At 41.2% G+C, this 26,427-nt stretch overlaps 1 protein-coding gene across 1 annotated transcript in view; it reads left to right on the top strand.

Moving 5' to 3' along the window:
- The first annotated feature begins 765 nt into the window (after positions 1-765).
- Positions 766-26,427, top strand: part of LOC143421729 (collagen alpha-1(XIII) chain-like) — a 37,317-nt gene continuing 11,655 nt past the window's right edge. Inside the window, exons 1-2 of the mRNA XM_076891345.1 lie at positions 766-1,513; positions 10,215-10,284. Coding sequence (XP_076747460.1) covers positions 1,229-1,513; positions 10,215-10,284 — 355 coding nt within the window. The 5' untranslated portion in view covers positions 766-1,228. The remainder of the gene's footprint in view (positions 1,514-10,214; positions 10,285-26,427) is intronic.

The following is a 26,427-nucleotide window of genomic DNA, read 5'->3' as shown; positions in this document are numbered from 1 at the left end:
CATAAAGTGAAACAAGACAAAACACAGATACTGGAACAGACAAAGCCTTTGAATATGGATATAAAGAGAAACAGTATAACCTAATGATGGCCTCCTTTACTCTTTGGACCTTTTATTATTCTAGCACAAACACCTTTTTCTCCCCAAGTCTGTGTCATTTATCACGAAACACTGAGGGGAGAGTTCCCACATGGCACTGCTTGTCAGTCAATTGTCCAATTACTGTTGAGCCTCTGAAAATTGTGGACTTTCTATAAAAATGGTGGTTACTCCTAAAGGCTTAATGGTTTGTTTAACCTCTTGAATTAAAGCAGAAACTCTCCACTTAAAAAACCCCAAACAGAAATGATGTTGCTCTTTGAGGGAAAAGAAAGAAATAAAAGTTCATAGATGATATTGTCCTGGCTCATGTTTGGTGTAAACTTGGATTCTGTTGTTATTTAAAGTTGTGGGTTGTGCAGCTTGAACTACTCTTATGTGGACTGTGTCAGAAAACAGTTTGAGAACCACAGGTTTAAAACAGAGTTTCTGTTTTTCTCATAGTTCACAGGCGACTGAGCGGGCACCATGGAGCTTATTGTGAACTGTAAATCACTCCAAACTACTCTAGCGTGTTGCTATATAATCTATCCTGGCGTGGCGAACTTGAATCTGCACAGAACAAGTTCACAGAAGCTAGCAGATCCTCTAAACGAGATCATTGTGGTGCGTTGTTTTGAGCAGCAGTCAGCGGGCACTCAGTATACCCGCTGTGTGACTTTGCGTCCTGGCTTTGCGCACCTAAAAATACCCCTGTCCAAGTACACGGATCAAAGGGGGTAGCAACACTGGCGAATCCCGCCCCGCCATTTAACCTAAAACCTCTCAGAGGAGGAGCATGCAGTGTGAGCAAAGAGCCGGCGACTTCCAGAGTTGTACAGAGGAGCGGGAGACTGGTTCGGGTTACAGGGACTGTCCTGTAGCACATAGTGGGATCGCTCTGAAGTAGCGAATGGGACAAACGGAGCCGAACACAAAGGAGTAAGACAGCGGAAGACTCGGACACGGAATGTTTCGGTTTTGAAGGTTTATGTAATTACTCATATGAGTGCAGCCAGATTGGTAAAGAACGGCAGAGTTTACTCAGTATAAACAGCCTCCTGCAAAGTTACAGATCGCCAGGATTCTTTCTGCGCAACTGTACACCTGATGAGCTTGGGGATTGTTGGGTGCATAGAGCCACACTCACATGTCTGAAATGGAACAGGAAAAGAAGTGGGGAGTCGCTGGTAAACCAGGTGAAAAGAGGCGCGTTGGCTTGAAGCAGCCGCTGTGGAGAGATTTGTCTTGCGTGACGTTTTGCATCGCGGTGTCCGTGCTGTCTGTTGGAGTTTGGATCGTAGTGTTTGTGCGGACGTCGGAGCTGCAGTCCAGGATAGTAAGTCTGGAACAGCAGCGGCTTTCTGCGTGGATGCTGTCCGTGGAACAGGTGGAGCCCGTCATCCTGGGTCGTCTCGACCAGATCCTGGAAGAAGTAAGAGTCGCTTAAAATGATGAAAAGATTTTTTTTTTTTAATGATAAACAGAAATGTTTTTGCGCTGCCCCCCACCACACACAATTAATTTCTTTTGGAAAATAATTTTAGACGATTCTCTCTACAGCTGGTGATATAAGTGTATTGGTGTTTTCTGGATGCAGAGATCACAGAGGTAATAGTAGAGACTGTCATGATAAAGCATCAGTGAATCTCTCATTTAAGTATAGATATATGTATTTCCAGCGCTCTTATTCAAAGAGATGCTCCATTGCTCTTAAACAAAGCACTGTGGCATCTCCAAAGTACAACATTAAGAAGTTGCACAGGTGTTACATGCGTTTATCTTCTCTGAGATAACAGTGTGAAGGGCTCTCGGTGGCTGTTCACATCTGTTGCTTCTAAAGTTGCCCTCAGCGCTGCCCTCCAATTGATCACAGCTACACCAACAAGCACCTAACAGCCTGCACGGTGTTTAAAGATCCACAGGGAGCCGACTTTCCCTTCCTCTGTTTGCTGTAGCCCGGCTTTTAACACCCCCCCCCCCCCCCCACACACACACACACACATACACACACTCACTCCTCGACCCCTTTCACTAGGGCCAGCATAATGCATTTAACAGGAGGAAAAATGAGCACGTGGTGGTTAGTGCAGAGCTTGCTTGCAGTCTCAAACCTGAAGTCAGTCATTCACCTAAACCCTTATACCTCAGTCAAAGGAGGCAGACTACATGTACAAGTGTCCCGTAGACCACCAGCTACTCAGACAGTATTTTATATTAATCATGTCTGTCAGTGATGGTCATCAGTTAGCACAACAATAGCTGGAATTTAGGCTGTGTGCTTTTCTTGCTAAAGATGGATGTCAGTCTTAGTCCAAATATAGCCCAGGGAGGGTGTCAAATTCTGGAGCCACGGTACTTTTGAAAAGAAATCTTGGGATTACAAAATGACATAGAAAGCCAGTGATTTTACTTGGGTTTATGGCTACTTTGATAGAAACTTTGTATAAATGCAAACGTTTATTTCCTCTGAGCAAATGATAACGTTATTAAATGGTATAAATCTAAAAGTAGTTTATTTCTTTGCAGTGACAGTTTGAGGTGTAGGGCCTACTAACATATGAGTGAAAACAAAACAAACAATAATAAAAAGACAAAGTGAAGTTTTACGGCCAGTTGGGGCCATTCAAAGGTCCAGTTTCAGTGCCTGTGCCTCCAGGGGGGCCCAGTGGGGAGGATCTGTTTCCAGACAGGCCCAGGGTGATGTAGCTTGTCTCTTTGTTTAGCACTGTGAGTATAAACTGTCATTATTAATGGGACATGAGCACAGATGTGCCTTTCTATACAGAAAGAGGATGGCAGAGAAATCTGTGGGATTTTCTCCCAGCGCTGTCCAGAATCAGCCACCCTGTTTCCTTCAGTGATGACCGATTTCCTCTGTCGTGGAAAATATGGCCAGGAGTCCTTATTGTTATTCCAGTAAAATCTGGAGTGCAGCACAATCAACTAGTTTACTGCATAATGTTCCAGGTATAGTTTGTTTGCAGTCCTGGGGAGGAAGTTGCATCTTTTTACCTTGACGTTAACACTACATATACTATTGCAATACTCTATATTGCCATAATTATTTACTCGCCCATCTAAATAATTGAATTCAGGTGTTCCGATCAGTCTCCTGGCCACAGATGTGTAAAATCAGGCTTGTCAGCGTACAGACTCGAAGAATCCCAGCGTGCTACTGTGATTGGATGTTACCTTGCAACAGGTCCAGTCATAAAATGTCCTCGCTACTGAATACGTCGAGCTCAGGAGGCAGAACAGGTCAAGTACTAATCAGAAGGTTCGTGGTTTGGCTGCTCTAGCCGCCATGTATCCTTGGGCAAGACGCGAAGCCCATGTTGCTCATGAGATGCATCCATAAGAGTATGAATGTGTGAATGTCAGACAGAGAGGACTGATGTAGACAGAAGTGCTTGTAGGAATTGTAAAAAGCTCTTTGAGTGTAAAACCCGAACCGGCCTGTTTACAGAGACGGCCTCTTTTACTCCTCTTCCAAACCAAAATTAGATTAGATTAGATTAGATAGAACTTTATTAATCCCTCGGGTGGGTTCCTCTGGGAAATTCGATTTCCAAAAAGCACAGCACCGACAGAAGTTACAGAGTTACAGAATATTATATATATATATATATATACACACACACACACACACACACACACACACACACACACACACACACACACACACACACACACACACATATAAATACAGAGACAATATAAATAAAATATACGAAGGGGATAAATAGAATAAATAGGAATAAAAAATAAAAATACAAGTGAATGAATTGCACATTTCGAGTATTGAGGTCTATTGCACTGTTGACTATTTACAAAAGTATTGCACAAAAGGTATTGCACAGTGAGGTGAAGAGGCACTACAGCTTAGTTGTTCCCCCCTCCTTTGTCCTCCTGTTTCCCCTCCCTCTCCCCTCCAGAGAGGAGTTAAACAGTTTGATGGCGTGTGGGACAAAGGAGTTTTTAAGTCTGTTAGTTCTTGTCTTGGGGAGAAGCAACAAAAAATGTGACATCTTCCAAAGAGTAACCTTTAACCTTTAGGTGCAAATATACTCTTGTGTGTTGTGCCATGCATTTATAGAGTGGCTGTTTGGTGCGAGCACTCCCAGCTGCACTGTACAGGATGCACTATGTTGTTGCTCCCAAACACTATGCCTGCTACTCTCCACCTTTTAGTTTTAAAACTGCAGAGCTCCTACAGTTTATATAATCTACCAGTCAAGATGACAGAAGTTTGCACCGCACCTATTGATCTTTGAAATCAGGTGTTTTTACTTCCTTTGTCAGAAGTGCATAAAACGAAGCCCCCAGCCATCCAGTGTACCTTTACAAACATCTGGAAGAATGGGTCAGTCCTGTAATATGATGCCGTAAATCAGTCTGCTCTCCCACAAACAAAGATAAGAGGTATCATCACAAAATGGAAGCGTTTAGGAATCACAGAGTGGCACACCTCAGAGAGTTGCAGAGTAATGAGGTGCCTAATACACTCAACAAAAATATAAACGCAACACCTTTGTTACTGCTCCCATTCCCCATGGGATGGACGTAGAGACCTAAAATTCATTCCAGATACACAATATAACCATCCCTCCCAAACAGTGGTCACAAATCAGTCCAAATGTGTGGTAGTGGGCACATCTGCTATATTGAGATAATCCATCCCACCTCACAGGTGTGCCACATCAGGATGCTGATCTGACATCATGAGTAGTGCACAGGTGTACCTCAGACTGCCCACAACAAAAGGCCACCCTGGAATGTGCAGTTTTTTGCGCTATTGGGGGTCTGGGGACCCAGAACCGGTCAGTATCTGGTGTGACCACCATTTGCCTCATGCAGTGCAACACATCGTCGCATGGAGTCTGTCAATTGTGGCCTGTGGAACGTTGGTCCACTCCACTTCAATGGCTGTGCGAGGTTGTTGGGTATTCGTGGGAACTGGTACACGCTGTCGTATACGCCGGTCAAGCACATCCCGAACATGCTCAATGGGTGACATGTCCGGTGAGTATGCTGGCCATGCAAGAACTGGGACATTCTCAGCTGCCATCTGCCCTGAACAATGTGAACCATGATTCATCCGTGAAGCGCACACCTCTCCAACGTGCCAGACGCCATCGAATGTGAGCATTTGCCCACACAAGTCTGTTACGGCGACAAGCTGGAGTCAGGTCAAGACCCCGATGAGGACGACGGGCATGCAGTTGAGCGTCCCTGAGACGGTTTCTGACAGTTTGTGCATAAATTGTTTGGTTGTGCAAACCAATTGTTCCAGCAGCTGTCTGGGTGGCTGGTCTCAGACGATCTTGGAGGTGAACCTGCTGGATGTGGAGGTCCTGGGCTGGTGTGGTTACACGAGGTCTGCGGTTGTGAGGCCGGTTGGATGTGCTGCCATATTCTCTGAAACGCCTGTGGAGACGGCTTATGGTTGAGAAATGAACATTCAATGCACGGGCGACAGATCTGGTTGACATTCCTGCTGTCAGCATGCCAATTGCACGCTCCCTCATTGCTTGTGGCATCTGTGGCATTTTGCTGTGAGACAAAACTGCACATTCCAGGGTGGCCTTTTGTTGTGGGCAGTCTGAGGTACACCTGTGCACTACTCATGATGTCAGATCAGCATCCTGATGTGGCACACCTGTGAGGTGGGATGGATTATCTCAATATAGCAGATGTGCCCACTACCACACATTTGGACTGATTTGTGACCACTGTTTGGGAGGGATGGTTATATTGTGTATCTGGAATGAATTTTAGGTCTCTACGTCCATCCCATGGGGAATGGGAGCAGTAACAAAGGTGTTGCGTTTATATTTTTGTTGAGTGTACATAAATTCTGCCTACCCTCTGCTGACTCAGTAGATGCAGACTTTCATAAATGCATCTGTGATGGATGTCCACGGCCAAACGACCGCTGTGGGGTTAATGTGTAGGTCGGCCAGTCTATCTCAAGTCTATCTTATACTCCATCATTCAGCACAATATTCATACAAAATCATTCATACAAAATGTATTAATATTTTTTAGTACTAATCATTATTTTTGACAACCGTCGCTATTAATATGTTTATGTGCCCATGTAAACACCGTTGGCTGACAGTTTCAGTGCAAATGAAACGCTGCAGCTGAGCAACAAGCTTTGAAACGAGACAAGCAAAAATCCCTCATTTGAACTTTGTCATAAAGTTTAGTTTATGACAAAGAAAATGATTGTTTTCATAACAGTCCGTCAATGAGTCCTGTACATGTGTTAAAATCAGGGTTGGACACATATTTGAGCAACATATATCTGTTAGACTGTCGCTTTCACAGCACAAAACCTTTGAACCAGAGTATTAAAATGAATCACAAAAGTGATATAATACGCAGTATTATTATTAAGCAGTAGCAATAATGCTATAATGAGTGGTGGCCCCATGATCGGAAGGTCGGGGGTTCGATTTCCCTGAATAGCTACCCTGAGGTACCCCTGAGCAAGGTACCGTCCCTACACACCGCTCCCCGGGCGCCCAATGGCTGCCCACTGCTTCACTGAGTGAGAGGAATTTCCCCACGGGGATCAATAAAGTATACATCATTATTATTATTATTATTATTATTATTATTAATAATAATAATAATAATAATAATAATAATAATAATAATAATAATAATGAGTAATCCTAAAACTATAGACGATGTCAGAAACACAGCTGTGGCAGTGAGTAGAGCAGCACCACCTCCTGTTGTTGGAGTGAAAGGCCGATCCAAAGATACCCTGGCAGAGTCAAAATAAGCTTCGTGTTAAGTCCTGCAGGGGTTAAAAGCCTGCAAAGGAAATGAGAACACTCTGGCTGTAATTACTAAACTCTAAATGCAACAGTTTTGTTAAACTAGTTGAATTAAAGTTGAGAGCGTGCACTTCACTCTCACTGCGATTGTTGGTAGTGTGCAGAGGCAAGACTACAAAAGCAGACTGTGCAGATACGTGTTAGGATGAATGGAGATGCATTCGAGTGTAGGAGAATATTAATGTCAGGAATTTTAAAGGCAGTGCGTCTGACAGACTCCTGTTTCTGTGACCTTTGACATGGGCAGAGCTGATTGCTGCAGACGAACTGATTCTTCACTCTCTATTATTCCCATTATGTAGCCTAGAAGCTGTGTCTTTAAGTATTGTTGCAGGCTGCCTGGCTCCCTTAAAGCCGCTAAAGATTTCTCCAGTTGTGAGTGGGGTCTGCCAATATCAACCGAATAAATTCCTGAAAGGATTCATGAATAATATGAAGTGGGCTAAGAGAATTTTGAGTGCAGTCCTACAATTGCTTCCACATGATAGTTTTGAAGGACATGAGCGCTAAAGTTTGGTTATTTCATGGCAGTGTGATCTCTCAGTTTCACATGTAACCCTCTACTTAAGGAATAAAGCACTCACAGAATGCCTGCAGGACGCAGTTTACTGACATTGGGCTGCTCTCCAGCCATTATGCTTCTTAAAGTTTGAAACAAAGCACTTATTAGATCATTGAACAGTGAAACTGCCGTAAATTGGACTCAGGCTCCGTCTAACAATGAGGAGTCGTTATAAGCAGTTTTGAACTTCAGCACGCTGAAAGTTTTCACCCTTATATAACAACCTTAGTTATGCTCATGTGACACATTTGCCCGTTTACACGATAACTAAAGTGGACACCAAACTAACAGGCACTACTGAAGCAGTGGTCAGAATCACAGTATCTTCATAACATCCCCTTCAACACCTGTTGCAGGCATCTAAATGCCTTCCTGGCATTCGTCTGCCAGTAACCAACACCAGCGAGACCCAAAGCTGTGATGTCGAGAATGTACTCGGATGGTTGTGTATTTTGTTCAGTGTCAAATGATATAAGCATTTAAAAAAATCAAAGCTATTCAATAAAGTCTGATTTTCACAACAGTCACAAAACTTTCATTTTTATGATAAAGGTTTTGTGATGCTACCTACCTACCTATTGATGTGAATTCTTTTTGTACACACGATAGCAAAACGAGCAAGACATGACATGAAAAAGGGACCAGTAGCTCATGTCACGTCAGTATTCATGCAAAGCCGGTTGCTGTGTCCACACGGCGTGATTGATAGTCAGAGCCAACCCCCTATCCTTAACTCATCCCAACCCTAAAGCTGGAGTTGCCACAGCTGACTTTGGTGAGGTTTGGTGATGACCAGTGGAAGAAATGCTTCAAATAAAGTCTCTTATGTATGAAAATGCTGCATTGTTACATTTTTCAGAGAAATCAGAGGTAGTTGATCAGAAAAATGTTCTGAAATTTGATGATTTGAGATGAATGACCCTACAGATTCTTTGAAATAACTCACACAAAGTCTCTTGTGAGCAGATGTTGAACTGAGCTGAGCTATCGGGAGCTATTGTGGTGAATTTCCAAACCGAGTGGGTGAATCCACTCAGCACGATTAGCTTAAATTCAGATGAACGTCTGGTGCACTTGATAAGAACACCACAGCTGTTCTGCAACAGTTCAGCATAATGCATTCATGTAAACTCAAAGGACCACTATTAACTGTGCACCTGGTATTTTCATGCAACCTTTCAATAAGATGAAGTTAGTATATCTCAGCTTGCAAGATGTTTCACAGACGTTCTTGGAGCTGTTTGCTTGGTTGCTAAATTTTAATGACCTGGGGTTATCTCTGTGCAGCTAACCAGCTGGTTAACCTTCGTTATGTCTGTTGTAGAGTGACGGGGAAATGCCACACAACTTGTCGGTTGTCACTGCTAAGGAGCTTGGAAAATATACTGCTAAACTATTTCCTGTACGATTTTTAATTTTAACTTACTAACTAGTCTCACACCGTTTGTCGTAGAGATGCTGTTCGAGCGGCTCTTTTGTGCGATGAATGCTTCTATTCAGATTTTAAAAATTTTGGACAGTTCCTAAAATATTCCAGGTAAGGTTGTGAATTCAAGTAGAGCATGGATGCTTTTAAGGATCAAGCATGGTAGAACTGTATGCTCTGTGGAATGACACCACAGTAATGTAAAAGCACACTGCGCCACTTTCTTAGGTACACTTGCAGGGTGCTTCAGATTGTGTGTGGGATTTTGTCTGAGGGTGTAGCTGGGTGCACTGGGATGTCTCCTGATAAACCTGCTACATAAGGAACATGTTGTCTGACTTTCTTCCCTGTGCATCTTTGCTGATTTGTTGAAGTTGTGAGTTTTACGAGTTGTCTTTACATGTTTGTCTTTTCTTTTCCGTATGGTTTAGCAGAAATGTTTTCTGCCTGACGTTGCAGGGTCCTGATTACCCCAAGTTTGTGTTCCACAGGGTGGGGGGACTCAAATATTAGGTAGTGTTCTGTGTGTGTGGGCTTCTGGTAAACTTCAGTCGTCCTCAGTGCACACAAACTGTACATCTTTGTGTCTTCCCTGGTGAACTTTATATGTCAAGAGTTGATGGGAGCAGTGAAGGATTTTACTTATTGGGTTTTTATTTTTGAAAACAGAACATCTTTCCCAGTGGTTAGGTGCTGTCTGCTTGAAGGAGCCAAGGGTGTCACTTTCCACTTCCTCCATGTAAAAGTTGGCTACAATGGGTTACAAAAGTGTGGTGGTGAGGCAGTGCTGTAACAAATCTGACTGGGGGTACAGCTGGGTCTGTTTTCTAGGGAACTGTCAGTTATCTGATGGTCTCCACTGCTTCAGGTATATAAGTGATGAGACCACATCACTATGGAAGGACACCATCTGGATTCAGCTCAAGTTTGCAGAGCGTCAGTCGAGTGTTTGATGTGATGGGGTGTGCTCTCCATGAGGGGATTTAGGATGTTGGTGATGTGCTTGGAAATGTTGCAGGTGGCTGAGTTAATCCTGCTAACAATAGGTCGACTTGTGTTTAGATCTTCGCTATAGCATAAGGTGGTGGTCTGTGGGGCAGTCAATAGCGCCCCCACCCTCAAGTTGTTGTAGACAGCTGATGACTTTTGTTTTTGTAGAGGCTTTTTTTATCTCATCTTCAGACTTCATAAGAATGGCTGTCACTGAGAACTGCAGTAGTTTCAGTGAGATGTTCAGTTGAGTGAACAACAGTAACCTTCAGTTTAACATTCCTCTGTTCTTTGTCTCACACAGAAGCTTGCAGCGCGACTACCAAAGACGCGGGATGTGAGAGAAGTTTCCCACAGCTGCCTGTGTCCCCCAGGTACGTTCCTCAGTTATTCACTTATCCACCGGTTGCTTACTTTCTGATGGACTTGATTTCATTTGTCACCGTTATTCAACATAAGAAACTGCAGCTTACTGTAGCTTCATAGTTGTTGTTTTGATATTGCTGTTATTGATACTTTTATTCTGCGTTGACAGTGGACATCCAGAATATGACGCTATAACATGTGCTTTCATTAGTTATTAAGAGAAGCTTTTGTTATTCAGCTTCATGGACGTAATGCTGATAACTAGCTGTAAGTAAAACGAGGAGCTGCAGAGTTTCCCAGCTGGGATACAACCTGGACAGGTCACCAGTGTATCGAAGGGCACCTGCAAGCATCACCTTAAATTACTAGTATAGCTCTATAAGAGGAGACAGTTATTTGTACAAAGGCTTAAATAACTGCCCACTGTCGAGGGTACAAGGGTAGTACTTTAGAGAGTGATTATCTTGCCTGAAAGTACATTAGCTACTTTATTTCCTGAGAGTGTGGATCTGAACTATTGCCTTGTTTTGAGTAAACAGTAAGGTCTGGTGTGTTTTACTGTGGTACAACTTGTTGTCCATCTGGAACTTTGGTCTTGTGTTCTTCAGCCTAAAGCATCTAAAAACAGGGTTGAAGGTGAACGGTGAAGTGTATTTGGAGCTCAGCGGGCAGCCAGGAACTTTCTATGTTACATCATGCAAACCTATGTGGCATCATTGAAGCACTTTCACATGGAAATGGTTGTGGTAAAAATCCCATACCTGAAACAGTCTAGTTATAAGTTGGACAGGGTGTCATTCTGGTTCTGAGAGCCTTCATGTTGTCAGTTTATTTGTTAGTCAGAGCAGACACACCAGCTGCTGTGACTGTTTATCAGGAAAACCGACTAATTCAGCCACAACTGTGGCAGAAAAGTGTTTAGAAAAAAAGCACCTTCAGGTTCAGGTTATTCTGAAATTGCCCCATTTATGCATTTATTCCAGCATCTTTGTTTAATCATGTGGGTTTTTAGCACGATTATCTGTAAAAATGGCTGCACTTTCCTTACAGTTCTTGCATTAGTATTGTTCAATCCCTTGAAGGAAAGCTAAACACATCTTGATTGTTTGACTTAAAGTCCAGTGTGGTGGTCTGGAGAAGCATCACTACAAAAACATATGGACTAAACTATAGTTAGTGAGCTTTGAATCCATGTATAGCTGCCACCAGCTCGCTGGAAGTCACCCTGTCTATTTTGCTGCATGGATTTTGTGATATATTCACATATATATGTGAATATATCAGCTGATCCAGCACGCTGGTGCTCGTGTTCTCACTAGAACCAAGAAAATAGAGCACATAACTCCAGTTCTAAAGTCATTACACTGGCTCCCTGTAGCTCAGAGAATAGACTTTAAAGTGCTTTTATTGGTGTATAAATCCTTGAATGGGTTAGCACCAGAGTACATTAGAGATCTGCTGTCATGGTACAAACCATCCAGATCAGTTAGCCCCTCCAGCTCTCGTTTACTGACCGTCCCCAGAACCAGAACTAAACATGGAGAAGCAGCTTTTAGTTTCTATGCTCCTCACATCTGGAACGCACTATCAGGAGAATGCAAAGCTGCAGAGACACTGAACTCTTTTAAGTCTAAAATTAAAACCTACTTATTTAGACTTGCTTATGAGTAACTGATCCTATTATGGCTCTCTACCTGTTTGTTTTTGATTTTTCATATAAGTTATTGTCTTGATTATTGTTTTATCGTAAATGCTTTCTTCTAAATGTTTTTCTTGTATTTTTACCTTTTAAAGTGATTTATGTCCATTTTATGTGTTTTATTTTAATCATGTAAAGCACCTTGAATTGCCTTGTGCTGAATTGCCTTGTGCTGAATTGCCTTGTGCTGAATTGCCTTGCTCTACAAAGCCCCCCCCCAGTGTCCACCCGGTGCCTGCCACTCAGCACCAACCACATATCCACTACATCCAAATGGCTGCCATGATTTGATTATTTTCAGGGCCAACTGAGAGGCAGAACTCGGAGACCTAGATGAAAACAAACAAAAACATATTCTTTAATCCCAAAGGGCTCAATTTTAGGCCCACTGCTCTTTTTACTGCATGTATTGCCTCTGGGTTCCATCCTTAGATGGCATCAGATCTCTTTTCATTGTTACACTGATGGCTGCCAAATGTATTTAGGATGGATCTCCATAAAACCTCTCTTGACATGTCTAGATGACATTAAAGCTTGGTTTTATTTTCATTAACATTTAAAAAGCTCAAAGCCAACAGAGGTGCTGGTGTTTGGACCCAGTGGTCCCTCTGAGTCCTCCTCTGCAGAACCTTGGGACTCCTGGAAGTTTATTTTAAACGGTGATTTTAAATTGGACAGCCAAATTAGAGCAGCAGTGAAGTCCAGTTTTTATCATTTAAGCTGACTGTCAGCAGTGAAATCTTTTCTTTTGAGGCAGCACTTTGAAACAGTGATCCATGCTTTTATTTCTTCTTGTCTGGACGACTGTAACTCACTTTATGTGGGGCTCAGTCAGTTGCTCTCACGTCTGCAGCTGCACGACTGCAAACAGGAACCTGTAAAAGAGAGCATACAACCTGTGCTGGCCTCACTGGCTGCCTGTGTCTTTTAGAGTTCATTTTAAAAATCTTATGATTGTTCTTAAATACTTTCACAATCTTGCCCCACTGTACCTATCTGAGCTTCCTCATCCCTACATCTCTTCGTCATGCTCCTGGAAGTACGAAGATCCAGGAGGAAGTTCAGAGGGGGCGGGCCTTTTCTATCGTGGCTCCTAAATAATGGAATAACTCGCCCTTGCATGTTAGAGAGGCCCCTTCACTGTCCACTTTTAAAACATGTCTTGAAGCACATTTTTATTCTTTGGCTTTTGGCCTCAGTGAGACTTAGTTAATAAGTAATTTAATTACAAGAAAAAGAACTAATTAATTATTTTACTTTTTTCTTTAATTTGGCTTTTATTTATATCTTATGTATAAGTTAACTTATGTATAAGTGCCTTATAAATAAATATGATGATAATGATAATCCGAGTACAGTGTTTAAAATTAGTATTGCACACGTAAATATATTTCTAAAGTTAACCTGAAGTTCTCATCAGGTGTTGGTAACAACCCATCCAGTCCACACATGCAAAACATTAAACCATAGATGTCCATAAATTAGGTGATGTGTAATAATGAAATATGACGCACAGGAGAAGTATTAAACACAGTTACTGAAATGTATGTAATACCTACAGAAACCAAACACATGGTGAGTGAAGAGCGGTGAGAGGAGAATTACTCCATCATGGGAAGGCCTCAGCAAAACAAGCTGATTTTAACATAACCAAGGGTGGGTCAGAAGTAAGCCAGCAGACTGAGAGCAAAGTGCTTCATTGGGGTGCACTATAAAGGTGTTTAGGATAGCTAGGCATGATTATTCAAGACCTCATATGTGAAAAGAAGGACTTAAAATTAGATTCTGCATTTCACAAGGAGCCAATGAAGGCCAGCAGATATCGTCAGACACATTGCTAATGGCTAAATAAGCCTTTTATCCAGAGTCTGAATGTTCAGTGAGAGTCTGGTTTACTCTCCAGGGGAAAATGATCAAGGAAAATGTGCATATTTGAACATCAGAGTGTCTATTAATAACGATCAAGGATAAAAACAACAAAACGGAGAAGGAATTCTGTTTACCGTACTGTTTACAGCTGAGACAAATAATGACCTCATCAGCGTGTCAGAGCACAGTTTAGATAATGACAAGCCCACAAACAGACTATCCTCACTTATCTTTCTATTTCAGGTTCATTTTTCTGTCTTTAACACCTAATGTGTCATATTTGATACCTGCGCTTTTGTCCGTTTTTGAGACTTCTGCATCATTAGTGTGATCGGCAGTCTGAGTTGCTTGATAAATAAAACTATATACGATACGTGCCGCCTCCTTGAGAGGCTCCTTTTAGACAATGAAGAGTAGAAGTTACAGAATCCAACGCGATAATGATAAAGCATTGGCATGTCACAAGTGTTGGATTCTGTCTTTTTTGTTGTACTCTGTAATTAGTTTTGCAGTAAATTTAGTGTTTCCTATACATAGATCATACCTGGGAGAGCTGTGGCTCAGGTGGTAGAGCGGGTTGTCTACTAAGCGGAAGGTTGATTCCTTAGTCTCCTGTCCAGATACCAGAGTATCGTTGGGCGAGATGGTGAAACCTAAGTTACCCCCAGTGTTCCATTGGCGTGTGAGGTTGTGGGACTTAGAAAACCTTTAGGCATACATACATGTAATAGCTGTATGGATGTCTGTGTGATTGAGAGCTGTTAGAACAGTCGTAGAACAGTCCCTTCTTTCTTATTTTGAAACTGTGAGACAGTCAGAGCACCAACCAGAAACTAAAGCTGGTCCAGAGCTGGTGTCCCAGTGCTGTGGCTTGCTGCAGTCCAGAACAGTTTAGTTGGAGTTCATCTGTGGGATTAGGAACTTATTATTTATCCATTAGTGTTTTTCCTCAAGTGTATATTATATTATCATTTATTTATGTAAAAGTTGATTGGGGATTTTTGTTGTCCTTATTAGTAGTATTGGCAACTTTTAATTATTAATAAAAGGCTTTTATTCTGAACATAAAGCTTTCTCCTGACTTTTGGGAACATTGTGATCACTTACAGGTGAAATAATAACACTCATTAACTCTTCATTGTGGCACCTGTTGAAGGTAATATAATAGAGAAGCAGAGAAATGGGCAGGCCTAAGGATCTGAGTGAGTTTGAAAGGCCAGATTGTGATGAATGGGTGAATGAGGAAAGTGCTTTGAGTCAAAAGTGCAAAAGGATGCACAGTGGGACCGAGGCAATGTGATGTTTTGGGCTACGTTCTGCTGGGAACCCTTGGGTCCTGCCATTACTATTGATGTTAGTTTGATACGTATCATCTACCTGATATTTGTTGCAGACCATGTACACCCTTGAATAACAATGGTTTTACCTGATGGCCGTTGATAATGTGCTCCACCACAAAGCAAAACTGGCCAAGGATTGTTTCGACAAGCACAGCGATGAGTTTGAGGTGTTGCCCTTGAAACTTTCCAGATCTCGATCACATTGAGCATCAGTAGGATGTGTGAGACACAAGCCTGATCCACTGAGGCCCCACTTTGCACCTTACAGGACTGTACAGCTGTTCTGGTAGTAGGTGGTCATAATGTTATGCCTGACAAAGTAATTCAAATTCAACAGTCGTTCAACTGAACAAACTGAATAGAGTTCAAAAGTCCAAAAAGCAGGGACCACCGAGTCATTACACCTTGCTTCTTTTATTTGTTGTTCTTTCAGGAAAATATGCTACATTGTTATGTAATGATATTGAGCTACAGGCAAAGTAAATATACATTGTGCCGCTTGAAATAAGCTTGTAAAGGTCTGTTTAGCAACGATCAGAGGAAGTTTACATCATTATCACATAAACACAACTTGATGACTGCTTGTGTTTCTATATTTGTGAATGAAATCAAGTCATTGTTATGTTTCAGGACAAATAATACACTTTGTATATGTTACACAAGGTTTTCAGCAAGAACAGCCAATTGGGTAAAAAGTTAGAACTGAATGAACTTTGGCATCAGTTAGACAAGCTGACACAAAAGTGACGATAGCAGTGTACCCCAAAGACGATCACTATTATTATTATTATTATTATTATTATTATCATTAACTCCTTTATTTAAACAAGCTCGTGGAGATGAAAATCTCGTTTTCAAGAGAGACAAAAAACAAAAATCAACAGATGACTACATTAAAAAAACAAGCACCCCTTACACATGACGGCAAAGTAAGAAAAACCATGAAGGGATACTAAAATGTATATTTATTACACGGAAACTATAACACAAGGCTTTGGAATATTTGGCGTGTCAAAAACTGTAAACTCTCGTCTTCTGAATGAAGGTCTGCCTACGATGGACACCTTAATTGTTTCCCTTCCTGGTTATATATCAATCTATCAATCAATCAATCAATCAATCAATCAATCAATCAAAATTTATTTATATAGCACATTTTTAAGACCGAAGTACACGAAAGTGCTTTCCAGTAAAATCGCAGTACAAATAAAATCACAATAAAATATAAATTACAAATATATAAAATATAAGATAATTACATAATCTAAATACAGAGCCAGATGTAAATTACCCTAATTCGCCTTAAATGCCAGATCAAACAAATACGTTTTTAAACATGATTTAAAAGACTGAATGGAATCTGACGCGCGAATATGAAGAGGGAGAGTATTCCATAGCCTGGGTGCAGCAACGGCAAAGGCACGGTCTCCTCTGGTCTTCAGCCGAGACCTAGGTTGCACCAAGAGCAGTTGGCCCAATGATCTTAGTGCTCTCTGAGGGCTGTACAGACAGAGGAGATCAGCTAAGTAGTCAGGTGCCATATTGTTTAAAATTTTATAAGTAAACAATAGAATATTAAAATCAATTCGATATTTGATAGGAAGCCAGTGTAAATTTTTCAGAACAGGGGTGATAGAGTCAAACTTTCTAGTGCCGGTCAAGAGACGTGCTGCAGCATTCTGGACCAGCTGCAGACTCTGCAGAAGAGAAGATTGTAGACCCAAGTAGAGTAAGTTACAATAGTCCAGTCTTGACGTAATGAAAGCATGAATGAGTTTCTCCATATCTTTGTGTGGTATGTAGGGTTTAGCCTTAGAGATTAGGCGTAGTTGATGAAAGCTAGTTTTTACCACAGTAGAGACCTGTTTGTCAAGTTTGAAGGAACTATCCATGAAAACTCCAAGATTCCTGGCAGTATCAGTAAGGTAGTTAGCAACAGGCCCAAATGTGTCAGTCAATTGTCCCAGAGGCATATTTCGGTCAAAAACAATAATTTCTGTCTTCTTTCCATTTAAAGTAAGAAAGTTACGTGATAACCAGTCCTTGACATCACTCAGACAGTCAAACAGAGGATGTGGTGAGGATAAAGCATCCCCAGTCAGGTGAAGGTAGATTTGAATATCATCAGCGTAACAGTGAAAAGAGACATTGTGTTTTTCAAAAATGGAGCTCAAGGGCAACATATAGAGAGAAAACAACACAGGACCCAGTACCGAGCCCTGGGGCACACCACAGCGGAAACGGGCAGAAGAAGAGGAATATTTTCCCATCGTGACGGAGAACGACCTCTCAGAAAAATATGATTTAAACCAAGATAAAACCTTTCCTTTGAGGCCTACTACATGTTCCAATCTTGCCAAAAGGATATCATGATCAACCGTATCAAAGGCTGAGGTCAAATCCAATAGTACTAAGACCGCAGAGCGCCCAGAGTCAGCAATTAAGAGAAGGTCATTAAAGACTCTTAGTAGGGCAGTTTCGGTGCTGTGACGCGGTCTAAATCCAGACTGAAATTTATCACTTATACCGTTTCTCTCTAAATAGGTCTGTAGTTGCCAAAGCACTATTTTCTCTAAGAGTTTTGACATAAAAGGAAGTTTAGAAATCGGCCTGTAACTAGCTAGAATGTTACGATCAAGGGTACTTTTCTTGATAACAGGTTGCACGACTGCATGTTTAAAGACAGTCGGAACATAGCCAGATGACAGTGAGAAGTTCATTAGAAATAAAATACAAGACCCGATTGTATTCAATGCATCCTTAATGATACGAGAGGGAATAATGTCGTGCAAAGAATTTGAGCTTCTCAGATTATTAATTATTTCCTTTAAAGTCAAAAATGACACAGGTTCGAACTGTTGGAAAACCGTTGAACATTCAGAAGCTGGGGCTTGATTTACTACCAAAGAATGTGTGGCCCTTAACAATGAGATTTTATCTATAAAATAATTTAGAAATTTTTCGCAGAGGGCCGGGGAGGCACCCATTGAAACATCCGAACAGGGAATAGCCACTGAATTAAAGATTTTAAACAGGACTCGAGGATTATGGCTGTTATTCGCAATAATGTTTGATAAAAAAGAAGTTTTTGCCATATAAACAGTTAATGTCCACGGCTGATCACCTGATACATGTTACAGTTTTGGAGACAACTGTCAATAACAGCTAGACCCTTGCTTTGCACATGCCCACTGTGTGTTCTCCAGCTCTCAGCACTTGGTATTTCTCATGCTTCTTCCTGATGTTACTGTCACATGATCAGTACTTCCTAACGTACTCATGGATCTTTCACTTAGCGTGCAGTCTCAGGGTGCTGGATTTGGGGTGAAACTCTCCATACGTGGTAAGGACCTTCCTTTTCTTGATGTCAGTGGCTTTTATCTTCTCCTTTCGCCATCTTATTATCTCAGCACTGGATCTGATGGCCAGAAGGTCGTAGGTGTTGACTACAAGTGACATTCTGTCATTGCTGTAGATCCTGGTGGTATGGACCAGTGAGTCGATGTCTCATTCACTCCTGACATACTGCTTGATGTAATGCATTTAGGGAGGTGATTAACTATTGTGCCATTCTGTAGTTGGTAACCATTGTCGGTCTGGCTCAGGCTTCTCTGGCATGTGCAGAACAGCAGTGGGGACAGAGCATCTCCTTGGTAAATCCCGCACTTGGAGGTAACTTGTGCTCATGTATTGAATCATGTGCCTGTTCACATTAGATGCCTGATTGGAGCTTCTACGTTGGCTATTAGCCGGTAGTTGGATCGGACCGGCCCTTATGCTGGGACCAGGACAGTCTGGCCTTCAGTTGGCATTTCCCGGTGCATCTTGTCCATTAGCAGCTGGTTTGTGCTGCCACTTGCTCATGGAGTGCAGTTAGCTTCTTTAGCCAGTAGCTGTGAATTACTGGTGCTGTCCGATCCTTTGTCTGCCATTGTCATGGTTACTGGATCCAGTTCAATTCAATGTAGTTGTTTTTTTTATATGTTTTCTTCATGGTGCCTTCCAGAAAATGGAACATTTGAAGACTAACAATAAATTGGCTTATAGACTACAATGTAAATTTAAGTTTAAGGTTTTCTTATTTCATGTTCAGTTTTAGTTTTGTTTTTGTATCTGTAGGATTTCTTGATGTCAGCTACTTCCTCTGTCTGTCAGCGGTATCCGTGATTATTACGTTTTCTATTCCTCATCACATGCTGTTTTCAGTTGCCTCAGGCAGGCGTTGGGAACATAATGGTGTGAGTCTGGTTTTAGCGTACAGCACTGGGACGCTTCATATATTGCCTTGAGGTCACTCTTGTTGTGATTTGGCGCTGTATCACCAAAACTGAAATGAATTAAATATTTAAAGGAAGGGTGAATTTAAAAAGGACAGATCTGCTGCCATCTACCAGGATGATAAAGATGAAACGAAGTTTCACCAAGACAATGATGCCAAACACAGCCAAGGAAACTCTCAGCTGGTTTCAGAGAAAGAAATTAAAGCCGCTGGGATGGCACCTAAAATCTGTCCACAGCAGAAAAGATATGAAACAGGAAGTGCACCTGAAAACCGTGATGGATATTTTCCACCAACACTTTGGACAATCAGTTTTACTAACTTGGAGATTTGTTTATAACCTGACTACCAGGCTGCCAACTTGGTCCAGACAATGTTTCAAGTACTTCAGTCCAGAACACTGAAGTATGTTTGTGCTGAATAAAGACCGCCAAATACACAAGCAGTTCCGCCTAATTTTCAGAGTCACATGTTATTCCCATGGACTGCAAAGGTGTTTTCCAGATGGTTCTAAAATCAAACCAGCTTGCCGGCCACAGATTTGAGTACTAACGTTATTGTAGGTTGATCTGGTGTTTAGCCAGCATGCTCATTCACATTATCCCATTAGATCTGTTTCTGCTGGCTGTTTGCAACCTTAGAAATTCACAGCTTTACAGTTAATTCATGTTCACACATTTTAGGTTTTTGATAGTGTTAAATATTCCCTGTGTGAATATGACAAGCTCTTTTGCAGCAGTAAATATTAAGTATTAACAGTAGATCATTAATGTTTTACGTCATCCTGTACTTGGTGAGCAGGACTTTCACATCCAGTCTGAGAAACTCTCTGCATTGTGATCTGTTTCATTTGAATTGTTGAGGAAATCTTTTGGAAAACATTTCCGAAAATGCCATTTATGCTACAACGTTACCATGCCATCATTGGCCGAGGCATGGACCCTAAAGCACCTGTGAATATACACTCGGTATCTGGGACCAAGATATATAAGCCTCTAAATCTTGTTATACTCATTTTCCACCCAGAATGTTCAAGCTTCAGTTTTGACATATTTTGACTTATTTCTACATGTTTCAGTAGCCCACGGTGTTTTCACACCTATACTTTGTTTAGTCTGGTTGATGAGTAAACTTGTAGCTTTTCCCACGATTTGGTTCATTTTCACACAGAGAAAAATCCAAGTGAACCAAATGCATCATATAAAACACTTGAGAATGTTCAGTGGGTTCAGTTGTGTCTAAACTCAGGATGAAGGCGATGGGTTTTGGACTACTGGATAACACAGATGATTCATTTCACAGCTACTTGCTATCCTGTGCAGACCTCTATAATGCCTTCCCGCATTGAGAATACAAAGCATACATAGCTGTGGGACGTTTGTAACGTACACCATAAATGAAGTTTTGGAACCACCTCCTCCAAACGGTCTGATTGTGATTACTGTGTTCACACCTGCACAAACAAACTGCACCAAATGGGAAAACAAAGCAGGGTTCAGTATAAATGGACTAAATACAGCAGATGTGAAAACACCCCAGGACTTGAAGGCTCTAATTGATTTTTCATAGTTTGTCTTAAAATTAAAAAATGCATACTGTTTAAATAAGCAAATATATAATTGTACTTATTTTAGTTAAATGTAATAGTTCTATACATATATTTGTCATAGGTTTGTGATTCTACACTGATGTTCACAGCTGCTAAAGACACCTGATTGTCTCAAAGCTAATGGATATTTTTAAGCAGATACTCATTATCACAACATAAGGCCTAATCAGCTGTTTCATATCATAATATAAAATAACATGTATTCCATTTTTTTTAGTAAGCCCAGTCAATAAACATTAAATGATCATTATTACTAATTAAATAAGCATTTTTCCAGATGTTTGTGGTGAGACGCTGAGGGGTCGAGGGCTGTTTCCTTGGTAAAAACAGATGAAACCTCAGACTGTGCAGTGACCAACACAGACTTCTTTATCATCAAACCGCCCCATCAGCTCTGCAAAATCATGCTAGTGATCAAGATATGTTTGTTTAGTGGCTATTTACAGGAAACACAAAGCCAGCATTTACATACTGTAAGTTATCAAGACAGTAAGCTATGACACAAACACACATGCTCCCATTTGGTGTAATACAGGCTGTGAGGCCCCTGTAGCTTTAGTCCAGACATCCTGTGGGTATCAGAGTGATTCAGCAAACCCACAGGGAGTATGCTCTTATAATAACAGATGCAGGCTTTCTGCCATCACATTTCCAAAGCACTTTTAGGGATGGAGTTGAGAATTAGCGTTTTTCCCCTTTTAACTGGCTGCAGGAGGACAAAGAGAAGCTAAAACTGCAATAGCTTATTGCTAAGAGTCATGGCAATGTCAGGATTTAGCTTGAAAGCATGAGCTGTGTGTGTGTGTGTGTGTGTGTGTGTGTGTGTGTGTGTGTGTGTGTGTGTGTGTGTGTGTGTGTGTGTGTGTGTGTGTGTGTGTGTGTGTGTGTGTGTGTGTGTGAGCCAAGTTGACTTCTGGTTCAGCATAACGACTGAACCAGAAGTCAACTTGGTAAAGAGCACAAATGTCAACAAATCTGCATCAATATAAGTACCTAGTGTGCTCGGCCTAAGGCCTCCTCATCCCAGAGTTCCTGTAAAAACCTGGGTGGGACCGTCTCCACGTTCTCCGATAAAATGAAATGGATACGAATAATTTCCCATCTGAGAATCTCCTTTTTTGAAAGCAGACATTTCATCTGTGGCAAAAGCAGAATTGAGAAATGCTCTTGCAGAAGTCAAAAGTGAACTACAGTGATAAAAAACCGAAATAATAAGCAGTCGCCCAGAGAGTCATCAGACGAAAGATGAAAACATGGAGGGGCTAATGAGGAGGTGCAACTTAAGGAACCTTTGAGTACCCAAGAAACCTGCCTCCAGCTATCTCACAGTTGCTCCAGTTGGAAAAAAGGCCACTGATTGACATTTCTCATCAAGTCTCGCCATTGTTTCACAAAATCTTTCTTACCTTGAAGCCAGATAACAAACTTCATATGGAACAAACTGCAGCCAAGCATACTGTAGCAAAGGACCCGACAGCTCCAGGGGTTGTATCGACATCTTGTGTTTTAACGTGTTCACTTTCCAGTGTGATTCTGCAGTTTTTCAGCTGTGGTTCTCCCAGTGGGCTCTGCACTGCCCCCCCCTCCCCCCAGGCTGCTGAAAGGGTGAAGATGTGGTCAGAGTGATGGATATTGGCTGTATCTGCCAGCCTTCTCTGGCACTGTCCCCTGAACCGACCGCTTTACCCCTTCCCTGCAGCTGAGCCACTAACCACACCTGCCACAGATTCATAAACATGTGTTGCAGTTACAGAGAATAATAGGTGGCATGTAACTTCCACACTGTATATATTGTTACTGGGACAGTGCTTTGATGAAACCATGGCAGCTGTTAACTGTGATGTCAGTGTACTTAATGTATGAGGCAAAGTGGCAATATATGTCACTGAGAAAATATGTTGATTAGATCTGACTATTCTAAGGTTAGAGTGGGGGAGGTCTTTCTCGTTATTGGACTTTGTTATGGCAACAATATAATAAACTAAGCTGAAGTAAGTGAAATTTTGATATATTAAATACATAACCCCACGTGACATTTAAAGTTACAGAGTACTAAATGAAGCAGGAATGAGTAGACAGCTGATCACATCACTACATCAGTATTTTCCTTTTTTAATTGGATGTTTTTCTTTGGTTTGGATAAAGCAAGCAACAGGAATATGTGACATTATTTTTTTTTTTATTTCAAATGTAAACAATTATAAATATTTATTTATTGACCAAGCTGTTATTTCATGGCTTTAGGTATTTAATACTTAGGTATTTTAATGTGGATGTCTATATGGATTGGCCATAAACTGTGTGCTAATGGAGAGTGGTCCATACTGTAGTGATTTGCCTCAAAGCAAATGGATACATTTGCCGAAGATGCTAAAGATCTTAAGCTGGGCATACACTTCAGTCGCGTTATTCAGCTCCTGCTCAAACTGCACGATTGACTCGCAGGGGTTAGAAGGTCGTAGGTCACGATGCAGGGTCTCACATTAGACGGCCCGATGCTCGGATGCGACCTGAGTGCTCACACTGTGCGTCCATAACATGACGCTTATAACACAAAATCTGTCCCTCTCTCTGTCTTTCACTCACACAGACAGGCACACCACCTCCATCAACTTTGCTAAATTGCTAATTAAAAACATTGGCCAGGCAGCTGCAATTGAGCAGCAATGTCCATCCAATTATTTTCATGGTTGTTGTGGTCGTGATAATTTGGTGAGGCCACATCGAAAAAGCTCAGAGGAGCTTGCCAAAGTTCTACAAGCTGTGCCTCCATTGCTTGTGTCACACGCTGCTGCCGTGCTGCTCCGTCTTTTCACTTCCATTTCTGTGTTTGCGCGTGTGCAGTGTGGGAGGCTGAGGTGACGCCCTCACGAGGGGCAACAGGATTTGAAACAGGTTTGATTTTCTTGCGACCAAATGATTGTTGATCTGGAGCTGGTCGTGAGGTGTTAATCGCTTCTCGTTACACCACGTGTACTACACGATGCACGACACACGTTTAAGGCGAAACTTAGGCCGATCCCCAAAACGGTTGCATGACTGAAAAATAGGCTCAAAATGGGACAAAAATCGCACAGTGTATGCCCAGCATTACACAAGTGGATGAAAAGGAAAATTAGATATGAGATCAAACCTTTTCTTTTTGTGCCAGGCCATGACTATAATCCTCTGAGAGTCTTTGGGGATGTTGGAGGAAGGTTTAAGACACAATTAGAGGAACAGTTGTATTTGTCAGTCTGATAACAGAATAATTGTCCATGCACGTCCAGCAGCCTACAGGTGTAATTATGTGCATGCAGGCTGTTGCATCAAGCCACATGTGACTGACAGCATTGTTTAAAAATCAGTTAAAACAATAAGCGTGCAGGGTACCGAAAAGTAAAAAGAAATAACAGAATTCCAACAGCTCATAAAAATAGAGACATTTTCCCCTTTTATGATGCAGTTTTGAAGCTTTTAGATGAGATTTCATTTATATTTGCAGATGTAAAAACTGTTTCAATACCTAATAATACAGTCAAACCCTGTTCTAATACAAATATTCAGTACTGTTATTAATTGTTTATATGTAACATTATGTGAAACATCTTATACTAGTAACTGGTAATTGGGTTTAATAATTACAATAATCTGTTACGCAGTTTATTACACACACGCAACTTGTAGATCTCAACCGAGCAAAGTTTACTACAAACTGTTTGTTCAGATAGAAAATCACATAAATGATGCATTTATATTAAGTGCTGTATTATTTTACTAGAAATAATGTGAAATGATATTAATAATGAGACAAACATGTATTTCTATAGGTCATCTTGATAGAAATCAAAATTACACATTAAACAACATTTTTTAACTCAATAACCTCAAAAAAGTCTTACTGTAGCTGTGAAATGTTCTGAATAAGAGATAAGAGATAATAAATTGGAATTTTACGTAAGTCACTTATCATCAGTCAATAATGTTGGAGTCACGTAACACTAACAGGAAAAGCGAGCAGGTATAATGTATAATGGACACATATTTAGACTAACAATGAGTGACTCAGTGAGAATCATTAGCTAACATTAACATTACAGTAAGGTTCAGAAGTAAGAAAATTCATTTTTATTGCACCTTTAAAGCTACAGATCACAAAGTGCTCCACATCATATGAAAACAATGAAAAGTAAATAAGCAATACAATACAAGCTAATGCTACTCAAATGCCAGTTTAAAAAGTGTCTTCAGCTGCTCTTTGAAACAGTCCACTAAGCTCACAGACTGAAGACTGGAAAGCAGAGATGTCCAAACAGCGGGGACGCCAAAATAAAGGCTCAGCCTCCTTTAGTTTTTAGTGTAGCTTTGGGGATGGACAACAAGATCAAAACACCGAAGAGTCTGACTGGAAAACTCTGCTAACACAGAACAACCAAAAACGCTGGCTCCATCTGCTCATATCTGTCTTTATATCTTTCAGTGCTGTGGCACATATCACAGCCTGAGGACCAACGTGTCTGGAACCTCAGTCTCCCATGCAATATAAGACATTGTTGTGCCAAGTTTAACAATGATGTGGTGTGAGGATTTAAAGGAGCAATTCATTTTTAAATTGAGTTACCAGGCAGGAAAAATGGTAGCTGACAGACTGCACTATTCAAGCTATTAAAACAGAAGCTTAGGCAGAAAGATAGAGACAGAGACAGGGAGGGAGAGAGTGCAGAAAAACCCTAACAACGGTTTTACCATATGTGGGATGTTGGTTTTTCTCCAGCCTGACACTCTGCACTGCTCTGAACGTGAAAACTGAAAAACAATCTTTGCCTGTGAGATTCTGCCTCCAGTCAGTCAGATTCAAACTAAACCAAACTGTGCAACAGAAAGAACATATAAGAGAGTTTCACTGCAAACTCCACATACTGGAACAGATCATTCTACATGGTGTCATGAAAAGGGAATGGATAATAATTAAACTGGAGTCCATACGATGAGGAGAAAACGCCCCCCTGGCACAACTCTGTGCACTTTATAAATACACTGAACAAAAATATAAATGCAACACTTTGGTTTTTGCTCCCATTTTCCATGAGCTGAACTTAAAGATCTGAAACATTTTCTACAAACACAAAGGAGCCATGACTGTCAAATATAGTTCAAAAATCTGTCTAAATCTGTGTTATCTGTCGTTCGCCGAGATCATCCATCCCACCTCACAGGTGTGGCATGTCAAGGTGCTGATTGGACAGCATGAATATTGCACAGGTGTGCCTGAAACTGCCCACAATAAAAGCCCACTCTGAAATATGCAGTATGATCACACAGCACAATGCTACAGATGTCGCAAAACCAGTCAGTATCTGGTGTGGCCACCATTTG

This window comes from Maylandia zebra, linkage group LG13 (assembly GCF_041146795.1).
Source record: "Maylandia zebra isolate NMK-2024a linkage group LG13, Mzebra_GT3a, whole genome shotgun sequence".
In the NCBI taxonomy this organism is placed as follows: Eukaryota; Metazoa; Chordata; class Actinopteri; order Cichliformes; family Cichlidae; genus Maylandia; species Maylandia zebra.
Note: the sequence above shows the minus strand (reverse complement) of the source record. Positions and strands in the feature narration are given on the sequence as shown.